A 14215-nucleotide genomic window follows, 5' to 3' on the forward strand; every position below is an offset into this window, starting at 1 on the left:
TCACTACCCTATAACAGCTCCCACATTTCTCACTCATGGTCAGTTTCGGAAGAATAGTTAAGTTTAAAGAATGTTTTAAATTTGTCAAGGTCGCGAGATTGTATGTCTGCTTTTAGAGAATTTAAGTTATCAGGCGTGTTTGGTCAGGTTTTTAAACGTTTATAACTCGGAAAATTTAGACCTAGATCGCGTCTATCTAACTAGTAAACAATACGAAATGTGTTAGTTAAATACGATTTAGAAATGTTTAATTACACTTTTATTGCGACAGTAGACACTGATGAAACTAGTAGCTGTCTTTTTTAAACGATTTTTGCACTATCAAGAAAACTTGAATAGAATTTGTTGTGTTTATGTCACGCAAAATTACGGGTTATGTCGCGATTATCGGGACCTCAGCTAAAGAACAATTTTTTTCAAGAACAAGTTCTGCTTGGACGCTAATATTCAGTTGTGTGACAAGAACGGACACTACAGCAAGTAATAAAAACAAAGAATATTTAAACTTGGCACTATTTCCTCTTAAATAAGTTATTTTAGCGGACGAAGAAAACACCTGTGATCTCACTCGGCGGCCATCTTGGACGATTTAGTAATCGGAAAGCGTTACAGAGATGATAGATAAACTCCAGTGGAAGACTCTGCAGGAGAGACGCTCAGTAGCTCGGTATGGGCTTTTGTTGAAGTTTCGAGAACATATCTTCACCGAGCAGTCAAGCAGTATGTTTCTCCCTCCTACTTATATCTCGCGAAGAGACGATGAGGATAAAATCAGAGAGATTAGAGCCCACACAGAGACATACCGACAATCCTTGTTTCCTCCGCCACACACCGTCGGCTGGCTTGCCGAGTATGGATGTAGATGTAGATGCAGATGATCCACTGACGGCACCAGTCGAGCCGCGCACGTCGGTGCTGTGACGTGATTGGAAGGCGGGCTAGAAGTGCCCGTGCTCCCAGTCCCGCCGCTAATAGCCACTTCACAACAGCACACGGCTGGGCTCACAAACCCTCGTATCTGTGCTGTGGTAGTTGAACCATCTGCCACTGCTGCCTTACAATAGGACGATCCTGACGGGCGTCTGTGCTGCGTATACGTCCAGAACCTCATCTACGGCCATGGGTATTTTCACGTGACCCATGATACCGGTATCGTTGCACAACTGACGCAGCACGTCCCACTTGCATGGCAAATATCCGAAACGACGATCCCACCACTCGGAAGGTCGCAATTTGACCTCTTTCAAACTCGCTCAGTTGACTGTAGGAAGCACGAGCGCGTCTCCGTGGCACGGTTGGCTGCTTGCTTCACACGTTTGCTCCATACTGAGCCTTCTGGCTGTGAGCACTCCCTATTAAAGGATAGACACAGATGGCTCTCTGGTAGCTATGCCACTACGTTATCTGTTGGTGGACGACGTTTAAACCATTATCCGTACATTTGTTCCCCAGGTACCATATGATGTCGACGGATCAAGTGTATGTACTGTACACAAATTCTTCCTCAGTTAATAACGAAAGAGCATTCTGAAAGGCCTAAAGTCAGAAATTGATTGTAAATGTCCGAAATATCTTCGACTTGCATATATACACACATACACACGGCAGAACTTTGACCCTCTCAAACTTTCAGAATTCACTGAATTGTGGCAAGTGCTTTTGCACGGGTACCTTGCACTTTATTTGTCTCTGCGTTAGGAGTGTCTACTGCATGTATCAATTGCCTTGGATGAGCTGCAGATAATAATGCCAAGTACTGAGATCGGGAAAGCATGCTGGCAATGGAACTGGTATTGCCCTGGCTACCCGTTATGACAGATGTCAGCCAGATCTTCAGCAACGTGGTTCCCATATGTGGAACTCCATCATGTATAAAACACACGTTTACCCTTTCTTTCCGGAACTCTTCCTGTAGCAAGTGTAAAACCACGCGTCACCTGTGACGTATTCTAGGAGAATATAGACATTTACCAAATCATCACTTGCAATTTCAGCCATTGCGTTATTCGTGACACTGCTGATGGTGTCTGGCGTGAACGTTTCCCGATGGCGATTTTCATCTGCGCACATGGGTTGATTGTGATAATTTGGTATTTCATATCCACCAAATGTTGCCTCATGTGTATACAAGACTGAAGGTAACAAGAAAGTGTCAAAGTATTATATCGTCTTCACAGAGTAAACATGTGTGCTGACAGCGACTGGAACATGAATCTTCGTCCACCATGTAGAGTCTGAGATTGAAGCAAATTTACATTTCGCAGCCATTACGTTTTGCTATCGGGAACAGCATCCGTGAGTACTATTTCACTTTGGACCCGTGAAAGGGATATCTTCTTTGTTTGTAAATATGTATTGTGAATTCTTGTTTTATAACATGTTTTACATCCTTCAAGATCTCCTCGCTACAGATCTGCAGAACAAAAATAACTTTTAAATTTAAACTCCAAGCAACGATTTGTGTTTGAATGCTGGACGGTGTCACTTTATAGGGACATCCACCACAATTTTCGCTTTAGTGTATAGCCGCAGTTTCACCCTGAAAATACCGGTAACCAATTATTTGGTCGTACTTTACCTTTTATGTTTTAGCACTGCACATTTCAAACAACAGGCGACTGCTTTAATTCTGCCACCGACTAGAAAATCGAAAACAATAGCCATAGACAAAAAAGTATTGTGCTTGCCAAAGGAAGAAGCCGTGTGCTGTAGAAAGTATAGCTGAATTGTAACTGCTTAGTGTTGCAGTATTGCTTGTGGGCGTGGAAGATGCAAATGTTCTGGTGTCAATATGCAAGATCTGCGTCATTCTTTTAAAATGAAATTTCGACCTTCGCTTAGTAAACATTATTCCAGGAATATTTGTACACGGTCGCTTTCCCAGAAATACTCGTGTAGGACTATTTTATGTACAACTGAAGACGGGTTTATGACAGCGGATTGTTGACAGTCAGAACTAAGCTATGACTAATTTGTGGAAAAGATTAGAACCTTTCGTGTAGAAAGCTCATTTTGCTGCGATGGAGAAGTACAGATGGGTGAACGACACTATCTCTAGCAGGCTACCATGTGTTGTCCTGATGCTAAATACGATTAGAAAGATCTTTCTACTCTTTGAAATATTAGCATATTAGGAGCACAGCATAGGCTGTTTACAGTCGTCTGTGTTTGTGTTAAATACTGACAAGAACTTTTTACTTTATGCGTACATACGATCTCATTAGTGTGCCTTAGTTTTAACTATTGAAAGCCCCGCGTTAGCAAAATAGAGGGCAATAGCCTTGGTGCCTGCGCAACTGCATCACCTAGCGGCAGTCTGTAGAAGCAGCTGTGTAGTACAGAACGCACGTCATAGATGTCAGGAGCAGGCGCTCGCTGTCCGGCAGAGGCAAAGGTGATGCTTCAGTTTTCCGTGTAGACAGAGCAATATCTATCAGGGCTGCAACTTTAATATCAGTATCAGAGGTGTTACGTTTTCTGGAGACTGTATGCAGTTTTGTTGTCGTGGGTAAATTCAACCTTGAGGAAAGTAGAACATAATTGCAGGAATGACATATATGGTGAGTTAAAACGTATCCGCAAGTTAATTACCACCACACGTGATAAAGACCTCTTTGCAGTTAAACACTTCAGTACAGGAGAGAAAGACGAAACCTGCATCCGATCCTTAGGAACAAAGTGAAGAAAATAGTTGTATCATGGTATCAGGTTACCGACAGTGTTCTTGGTGTCATACTTTATGTACAATTACTTTAACTAAAATTCATTAGTTTCCCTGAGAAATAACAGTTGGTTGTTTGTATTACAGCGGTGCAAGGCGTACTAAACGCCGTAGGTACCACTTTCCCTATAGTTGGCCTTGAAGACTAAGTATACCGATTTTCCCTGAAGCAGATTTTGTTTGTCTTGTTTGCGGATTGCTACACTTCTAACGTAATTACTTTTTTGAAAGATATAACCGCCATTTGAATGTACTACAGGTTTGGTTCCACAGTCTAGATTTCGGCCTATTGTGGAATAAAACCTGTTGTACAGCCAAATGGCGGTTATATCTTTCAAAAAGTTTTATATGGCTGCGGCTTCACACCAAAGTAAAATCACTAACGTAATTACGCCGCCGAGGACAATACTGCTGTTAATTGTGAACGTTGCAAAGCGTGTCCCGACAAGGTATCTGCTGACAAGTGTTTTGCTATCAGTCACCTCCCGAATCGCAGGTATTCCTTCACAGGCGACGTGCACCGCCATCGGCGGGACGACTGAAACCGCTTTCACCTGAGGCACTCTCTTCCCAGAAAGCTTATCCGATGGAACCTGCACGGCTGAAGGTCTTAGAAACGATGCTGCCAGGTGGCAACAAGAATTTCTGCGAATTGCAGTGAATGCGTCAAAAGTGACGTACAATGAAGGAATATCTTGACGAGGACGAAACAAATATACCTAAAGATGTGTTTCGCACTATTTAACTTAAAGAAATTTTCCCCTTAACCCAATTGATTTCTGTGATGTTTTCCCTTTGCGGAATCCCCAGAGATGAATCACTGCGTTAGCAAAAACACAGAATCGAAATTTAAAAATTTGTGTGTTTTATTTCTTATGTGACACGGAAAACTAAATACTTGCGGCACACTGCATTATATAAATCCAGATCGTATATTATCTAAGGCATTTTCCTTTTATCTTAAGGAAACGTCAACTAAATGTACTCGTGTCCATGCATTAGTGATGCAATCTTTTGACTTTGAAACTCGTGTGGGAAGGAATCATTATACTCATTTAAACGTTTCGGAACATCTGATTCTGCACAGTTTCTTTCTGGGATTAAGCGAGAAAAACATCAGAGTGTCAAATGACAATGAGTTATGAACACAAGTCTATTTCTGCAGAGTTGGAGATATTCCAGCACGTAACAAATAAGCTGTGGAACAGCACGGCGAGAGATGTACCATAGCCGCACCATTATCATATTGTATGCATTACTGGTAAGCGGTCTGTACTTTTCACTGTTGCTCTATTTCACATAAAAATATCGGAAAGGCGATAATCGTTCTGTGCAACTCAGGGAGATCGAAAAGCTGTTATTGGCTTCTCTAACGAATTCAGGTCTGTAGCACAGTTGTTCAGTAACTCAACAGATCGCCCAAGGAGCTCAAATTACTTAAAACACACATTAGTACACATTTCGATTTGACTCTTCGCACTTAATCTGAATTAGATAACGTTCGAAATAAGGTAGCCTCGCGTGGTTCTTACGTACGCTAACTCTTTTCATGAGTAATACTTTGCAGGACGCCCCCCCAAATTTGGTCGACCTGCAGTCTTCGCACCATCGCTGTTTTCTCTTTACGTCGCGTTGCTCGTTAGTTACAGATATGGGCTATTTTTCAAATTTTATCGGTGTTTACTGTAACTTCCTCACTGTGCTATAGGCAAGCAGTATTACGGCAATAGATTTTACGCCAAGCGTTAAGTTCATGGGCCATTGTAATTTTAATCGCATACCAGTCGGCGTTATTAATCGTTACATCGGGCAATTTGAAAAATCCCCCTTTTATTTCTGGTGCACCGCTATTCACTGCTTGTAACCACAGCATGTGATAATTTAGCGTGTTCTATTTCCGCCGTCAAACCTGCAGATAGGTAACTTTGTAGCGGATCTCCCGCTCCTATGTGGTACAATGCAGTGCGGTAAGCTTGGGAAGTCATGTCCACTGCCGATATGCATAGATATGCGAGGATGTTATCAACTGTGCGCAATTTATCAACTATGTGTTTTTTTATCAAAATATGTATAAGTGTGGAGTACCTCTTATGCTCTGATTTCATGTAACACAGCATGGCACTTTTAAAACAAGTTCCATTAGCTACGTGAAATTTTTGTACTTCTTTTATATAATACGTGAAATTAGGCCTAATGGTAATCTCTCTCCCCTCCTCATTATCTTCATGATCTCCGCTGAGATCATACGATAGCAGCATAAGATTGTTGAAACTGGTCATCTTGGAAAAGTGGAAGTTTCTATACCGCGATGGGAGTGTATGAAGTGTGTGTTCTTCATTTCCAACTTAAAACACAGACATGAGGCGGACAGTGATATACAGAGACAAACGTTTTCTTGGGTTCACCAGATAGTCGACGTTCCAAACATATCCACTGAAATATGATAAAGTGTAGAAATCATGAAGAAGTTATGAAGGGAAGATTACATAGATGACTCAGAAAAGAAAGCTGGTGTTCTCCACGAGTACTGCCAGCAGAGTCAGTTTTAGGATGAGAAAAAGGACCTTACATTATTACCAGATTGGAGACGCATTGTAAGATGCGTGTGGAATATGAAGCTTAATCACTCAGTTCCAATTGCAAAGTGGTCGGGAGTTTCAGTATTCTTCCAGGAATGCTGAGACTCGTATTTCGGGATCCGTTACTACTACATCACTATTCGTTAACAAGAAGTGCATTCGTGCTGTTGCTTCCTAAGAAGATGATTACATTAAACATCATGAAATAAAATTGCGAAACTTAAAATTTGATGTTCTGTAGTTGTCGTCTGAGATAATTTGTATTTGTTGTTGTTGTTGTTGTCTTCAGTCCTGAGACTGGTTTGATGCAGCTCTCCATGCTACTCTATCCTGTGCAAGCTGCTTCATCTCCCAGTACCTACTGCAACCTACATCCTTCTGAATCTGCTTAGTGTATTCATCTCTTGGTCTCCCTCTACGATTTTTACCCTCCACGCTGCCCTCCAATGCTAAATTTGTGATCCCTTGATGCCTCAAAACATGTCCTACCAACCGATCCCTTCTTCTAGTCAAGTTGTGCCACAAACTTCTCTTCTCCCCAATCCTATTCAATACCTCCTCATTAGTTTTGTATTTATGAGGAGAAATTTGCGTTAAAGAATCTTTCTTTATTCATTTATGTTAGCACTACAGTTCATCCTCACACAACATTAAAAGTAAGACGTCTGTGTGTAAGAACACCAGTTATAAGTGACCGAAAATGTTATCCCAATAATGTATTACCTTCACGAAAAACAAAGAAATCAGAACGGTTTCGGCTTGCTTTTACTTTGCTCGTCTAAGGAATAGACATCGAAGTTACTGAAGAAGGCAGTCAGTGTACTTGTTAACAGATCGGTAACCCTCCTGATAACTTCCAAAATCAAAATATGTAAATGGTGGAATACGTTTAACCTGACTCTACTTTATAAGTTACCAACAAACCCCTATGAACTTTACAGAAAGGTAACAAGCTTCTGCTGGTTCCGTACGCTCTCTGGAGCAATATCACAGACAGAATTACTAAAGGGCAATGTGTAACTTAAATTTTGTAAAGATTATCCATTTTCCAGTCTCATGATTTATCAGGATCTGTCTTAGTTCTGTTTCTTACTGAATTTATGCGTTTGGAATTAATACATATTCAGAGTGGAAAATAACTACACACATAAAATATTACGTTATTTAGTGGAGATAAAAAGAAATATTTTTATGTGAAAAAATGTTGCAGTTGCACCTTTCCCCGCTAGGGGTCCGTGCGGATTTTGCAGCTGCTGATGTTCAAAGGAAGTGTCCGAACTGCTTGTGATGAATACGACTTTAGATATGTTGCAGAAAATATCGTCCGTTTACATTAGCGGACAACTGGTATCTGCGCGCTAATGATTGTATAACACGCTCAAAACAAACAGGTGTTCGCGAATAATGGCCGTAGCTTCATCCAAAAGGTTAATAAGCACTTTTCGAATGTCTGTCGCTGTTTCGTACTCCAAACGCTTCATTTCCATTCCCACCTCCCCCCCCCCCCCTAACTGCATACACACACAGAAAGATATCCGTACATCTCTAAAACAAAATTCATCACGTCATGATTGACAGCTACGGCGGAAGCAGCGGAGGGGAGTGCACGCATGATGCATGGCAAGCATTCGGACAACCCCACGAGGCCTGTCGCCCCATCAACCGTACGCGGTTGCCAGACCCCCACATCAACACAACGCTTCCCGCTTACGTTGTGATGAAGCATCAGGCAACTTGCTGTCCCACGTTTTCGTTGCATCCTGTGATTTTGTCTCTCATAGTTTTGATTTTTTAAATTTTTGTTTGTTTGTTTCAAATTGCTCCATCATATACATACTGTGAGTGTGTGAAGTGGAGTGTAATAATTGTGCTGTATGATGAGAGAAAGAAGAGGGTGCAACTCGGTGCCAACACATAGCCTACTCTTAGCGAATATCACCCAAGAGGCTGTCAAATTTAACGTCGCCACCCAAAGGACGGATCACGATCGACAGTGTCAAATGTCGTCACTGGGAGAGATTTGGTACAGAAACCAGTCTGGTGTTCAGGAACGTAACGCCGGCTGAGCACTTGCAGTCAAAAATTTCTGCACCACTAGACTTCGAACCGGCTTACCACCGCGTGGAGCACCACCGCAAAAGCGTGCGTTAGCGACCCCTTTTTTTGTATTTGGTCCTAGGAGACGTCACATGACATTCGTAGAAGTTCGTTGTCGGTCCTGTCACACAGTTTTTTAGTACAGAGGCCAGCCAGCTCACTGACCAAACACGTTGAGCTACCGTGCCAGCACGGAAGGTGGTTACTAACATTGTTGCTGCAAGACGTATTACTTTATACGTTGTTACTGTTATTTGATGCCGTACTAAACAACGTCAGAGAGAGGTTTGTCGGAAGTTATGAGTGGTGAAGTTCAGCACCTTTCTCATGGATAGGGGATTGGCACACGGCGTTAAGTCGAGAGAAATGGTTTGCGGGTTACTCGTCTACTTTGAAATCGAAGAACTTAATGGTGGCTTCGTTAATAAGATTATCGACAGAACTGCGGCAGCTTTGAATACAAACAGAAATACTACTCAGAAGATTGGCAAGCAAAAGTTCGAGAAAGAAAAGGAAGCTAGAAAAAAATCAAAGCTTGAAACTTTGGGGAGAAAACGTTGTGTGGATAAGCGGATTACCAACATAGAATCATTTGCTGAGGACGCGATTCCTCGTCATACTCAAGGATATTATAGCAGAAAGGACCACCAGACATTTAGTCAGTTATTCGTCACCCTTAAGGAATCAGGCCTCTTTCACGGAAGTCGCACATTGTTATTCACAGTTTTGCACGACCTAGGATTTCATGTGGACATTTCTGTGGCTGTAAGGTGTTATCGAAAGGGAGGTTATAGCTGCAGTTCCGACTTTTAAGGCAGACCTGTGGCATGAATACAGAAGAAATGGTGTGACTTTATGAAACGTGAATCAATTGTGGTCACGTTGTTGGACAGACGAGACAACTAAAGGGACAATGGTTATGCCTTACGGCAGTGGCAACAGACTTATTCTCCGTTATGCAAGCGCCACGCAACACTTTCTCTCAAACGGTGTCCTCCTTTCTAAATCAAAGGAGGCAGAAGTTGATCGTGATGAAATGAGCCATGCTACGTTTACAGTGTGGTTTGTAGAATCACTAATTCGGAATCTGGAAAACGGACGACATTTCTTCTAGATAATGCTTCTTACCATTCATTTGTTGTTGACAAGGGGCCCACCGTGATAACCTTAAGATTATCAAACTAATCTCTCTTCATAAACCGCACTTCAAAACATATGAAATCTACGAACTGACAGAAACATATAAGAATACAGTCTTTAACCTAACACATTACCACTGCTATTTCAATCCGTTAGAGGTAATAATGAACCATGGACCTTGCCGTTGGTGGGGAGGCTTGCGTGCCTCAGCGATACAGATAGCCGTACCGTAGGTGCAACCACAACGGAGGGGTATCTGTTGAGAGGCCAGACAAACGTGTCGTTCCTGAAGAGGGCAGCAGCCTTTTCAGTAGTTGCAGGGGCAACAGTCTGGATGATTAACTGATCTGGCCTTGCAACATTAACCAAAACGGCCTCGCTGTGCTGGTACTGCGAACGGCTGAAAGCTAGGGGAAACTACAGCCGTAATTTTTCCCGAGAACATGCAGCTTTACTGTATGATTAAATGATGATGGCGTCCTCTTGGGTAAAATATTCCGAAGGTCAAATAGTCCCCCATTCGGATCTCCGGGCGAGGACTACTCAAGAGGATGTCGTTATCAGGAGAAAGAAAACTGGCGTTCTACGAATCGGAGCGTGGAATGTCAGATCCCTTAATCGGGCAGGTAGGTTAGAAAATTTAAAAAGGGAAATGGATAGGTTAAAGTTAGATATAGTGGGAATTAGTGAAGTTCGGTGGCAGGAGGAACAAGACTTTTGGTCAGGTGACTACAGGGTTATAAACATAAAATAAAATAGGGGTAATGCAGGAGTATGTTTAATAATGAATAGGAAAATAGGAATGCGGGTAAGCTACTACAAACAGCATAGTGAACGCATTATTGTGGCCAAGATAGATACGAAACCCACACCTACTACAGTAGTACAAGTTTATATGCCAACTATCTCTGCAGATGACGAAGAAATTGAAGAAATGTATGATCAAATAAAAGAAATTATTGAGATAATGAAGGGTGACGAAAATTGAATAGTCATGGGTGACTGGAATCTGTAGTAGGAAAAGGGAGAGAAGGAAACGTAGTAGGTGAATATGGAGCAAAGAAATGAAAGAGGAAGCCGCCAGGTAGAATTTTGCACAGAGCACAACTTAATCATAGCTAACACTTCGTCCAAGAATCATAAAAGAAGGCTGTATACATGGAAGAAGCCTGGAGATACTGACAGGTTTCAGATAGATCATATAATGGTAAGACAGAGTTTGGACAAGAAGAGAAGAGAAGCTTTCGAAATGTGGTGCTACAGAAGAATGCTGAAGATTAGATGGGTAGATCACATAACTAATGAGGCGGTATTGAATAGGATTGGGGAGAAGAGGAGCTTGTGGCACAACTTGACCAGAAGAAGGGATCGGTTGGTAGGACATGTTCTGAGGCATCAAGGAATCACCAATTTAGCATTGGAGGGCAGTGTGGAGGGTAAAAATCGTAGAGGGAGACCAAGAGATGAATACACTAAGCAGATTCAGAAGGATGTAAGTTGCAGTAGGTACTGGGAGATGAAGAAGCTTGCAGAGGATAGAGTAGCATGGAGAGCTGCATCAAACCAGTCTCAGGACTGAAGACCACAACAACAACAACAACAAGACAGAGATTTAGGAACCCATTTTAAATTGTAAGACACTTCCAGGGGCAGATGTGGACTCTGACCACAATCTATTGGTTATGACCTGTAGATTAAAACTAAAGAAACTGCAAAAAGGTGGGAATTTAAGGAGATGGAACCTGGATAAACTAAAAGAACCAGAGGTTGTACAGAGTTTCAGGAAGAGCATAAGGGAGCTATTGACAGGAATGGGGGAAAGAAATACGGTGGAAGAAGAATGGGTAGCTTTGACTGATGAAGTAGTAAAGGCAGCAGAGGATCAAGTAGGTAAAAAGACGAGGGCTATTAGAAATCCTTGGGTAACAGAAGAAATATTGAATTTAATTGATGAAAGGAGAAAATATAAAAATGCAGTAAATGAAGCAGGCAAAAGGGAATTCAGACGTCTCAAAAATGAGATCGACAGGAAGTGCAAAATGGCTAAGCAGTAATGGCTAGAGGACAAATGTGCTGATGTAGAGGCTTATCTCACTAGGGGTAAGGTAGATACTGCCTACAGGAAAATTAAAGAGACTTTTGGAGATAAGAGAACCTCTTGTATGAACATCAAGAGCTCAGATGGAAACCCAGTTCTAAGCAAAGAAGGGAAAGCAGAAAGGTGAAAGGTATATATAGAGGGTCTATACAAGGGCGATGTACTTGAGGACAATATTATGGAAATGGAAGAGGATGTAGATGAAGATGAAATGGGAGATACGATACTGCGTGAAGAGTTTGACGGAGCACTGAAAGACCTGAGTCGAAACAAGGCCCCCGGAGTAGACAACATTCCATTGGAACTACTGACGGCCTTAGGAGAGCCAGTCCTGACAAAACTCTACCATCTGGTGAGCAAGAAGTATGAGACAGGCGAAATACCCTCAGACTTCAAGAAGAATATAATAATTCCAATTTGTTAACATCGAGTATAGATTTAAGTGTCAGGAAGTCATTCCTGAAAGTATTTGTATGGAGTGTAGCCATGTATGGAAGTGGTGCTACAGAAGAATGCTGAAGATTAGATGGATAGATCACATAACTAATGAGTAAGTATTGAATAGGATTGGGGAGAAGAGAAGTTTGTGGCACAACTTGACCAGAAGAAGGGATCGGTTGGTAGGACATGTTCTGATGCATCAAGGGATCACCAATTTAGTATTGGAGGGCAAAGTGGAGGGTAAAAATCGTAGAGGGAGACCAAGAGATGACTACACTAAGCAGATTCAGAAGGATGTAGGTTGCAGTAGGCATTGGGAGATGAAGAAGCTTGCAGAGGATAGACTAGCATGGAGAGCTGCATCAAACCAGTCTCAGGACTGAAGACTACAACAACAACAAGAGGTAATATGGGAACGAATTACTGTTACGTTAGCAGAAATAATAAAAAATTTCCACTTTTTTACCAACGAGAGTGGTGTCAGAGTAGTACCATTATCACCAAAAAAATGGATAGGTGGATTCAGCAGCATATTTGATGTAGCTTCATAATGAAATTATATTTTCGTGAGTTTCAATAAGAAGGTCTTATCAGCAACTAAGTTCAGAAGAAGATCGTGTCAGGACTTCAGCAAATATCACACAAAATAAATACCCCTATTTACAGTATCATTAGCTCAATACTGAAGTTATGTTGTTCTTTTTTTTTAATCATTTTCGTTCTTTCTTCCAGTACTGGTTGGCCTGTTACAGATAAGTTCTCTCATGGCTTCAAACACGTATAAAATTAACTTTTGTTCTGTTAGAAATAATTAGGTGGATCAGAAAACTTAATAACAAGTTATTATGAACCTAGCGATCTGTCACCATACGGGCGACCGCTGGACTCGCTAGCGGATGATTTAAGTGACATTATCTCGTGTTAGGAAACACTGACAGAGTTCCTGTTTGAAGTAGATGAAAATCTGTGGTATTGTTAAAATTTAATTCGCTTAATGTGATCACCTAACTTCAATAACAAAGAAGTTTCCCGCATGTCGAAAATTCGGTAACGTCACAGGAAATGCATTTTCGTAAACTGTAGGTGCACCGTCTTAATGGTTTGTTGCCGCAAATAAAACTAAAATAGAAACGTAGTGTAGCTTCTCCAGAGCACACTGATGCCAGTTCCACATTTACACAAGGAATGGTTTGCGAGTTTAAGCGAGTTGAATGAAATGAAACATTGCGCTGGAGTTTCGTGCGGGTCGTGGCATGTTGGCTACGCACCTCCAGGTGTTCCTGCCGAACTGTCCATCCTAGAAGTAATTTTGAACAAACGACAGTCTGACAGCTTTTATCCACACGTAGCGGGAAAACTGAGCACTATTAACATTTTTGTCATTCAAAAAAACTGTTTCTTTTATCTCCTGTAAACACTCTGAAGTTTTGTATACGTAGTTATTTTACACCCTATACGGGGATGTTTCGTGAGGATGTTACAGACTTTGAGGGATGATGGTAAGGGGTAAATATATCAGTTGGAGGTAAGCGACCCTGTCGCGGAAACGATCAAGTCTAAAGTTATTACCGAAAATCGTTCCTACATCTCCGAGAGTAGAATACGTGTACTGCTACTGATGCTAAGATTGTTGGGGTGGAGGGGGGGGGGGGAGCGCTTTAAGAGGTGATATTATGGACCAAAATAAGGAAAAAATGTCAGGTAGACATGGGATCTAAAACGTATAAATTAAGAGCTACGGTCAGTTGTTCAGTAGAAGAGATGTGCTCCACAGTAGCGGAGATGAATAAGTGCTCACAGCTCTTAAGGTATGCATTTTAGAGCCCAGGCTCACGAGAAACACGTAACCTGTCTTGGTGCATACTACACCTGAAAATTGCCAACATCAATTAATTGCCAACATCAATTAATGACGTGAGTTTAAAATCAAGGGCGAGCGGTCCGGCAAAATCTCACGAAATCTCATTTAAAGAGAGGGGAGGGGTCAATTGAAATCGCACCTAACTACACTCCTGGAAATTGAAATAAGAACACCGTGAATTCATTGTCCCAGGAAGGGGAAACTTTATTGACACATTCCTGGGGTCAGATACATCACATCACACTGACAGAACCACAGGCACATAGACACAGGCAACA

General features: G+C 41.7%; 1 protein-coding gene across 1 annotated transcript in view; it reads left to right on the forward strand.

The window, feature by feature from the left end:
* Positions 1-1772: 1772 nt before the first annotated feature.
* Positions 1773-14215, forward strand: part of LOC126297899 (protein diaphanous-like) — a 104419-nt gene continuing 91976 nt past the window's right edge. The window contains exons 1-2 of the mRNA XM_049989209.1: positions 1773-1790; positions 3458-3560. Of these exons, the coding sequence (XP_049845166.1) occupies positions 1773-1790; positions 3458-3560 (121 nt within the window). The remainder of the gene's footprint in view (positions 1791-3457; positions 3561-14215) is intronic.

This window comes from Schistocerca gregaria, chromosome X (genome assembly GCF_023897955.1).
Source record: "Schistocerca gregaria isolate iqSchGreg1 chromosome X, iqSchGreg1.2, whole genome shotgun sequence".
Classification (NCBI taxonomy): Eukaryota; Metazoa; Arthropoda; class Insecta; order Orthoptera; family Acrididae; genus Schistocerca; species Schistocerca gregaria.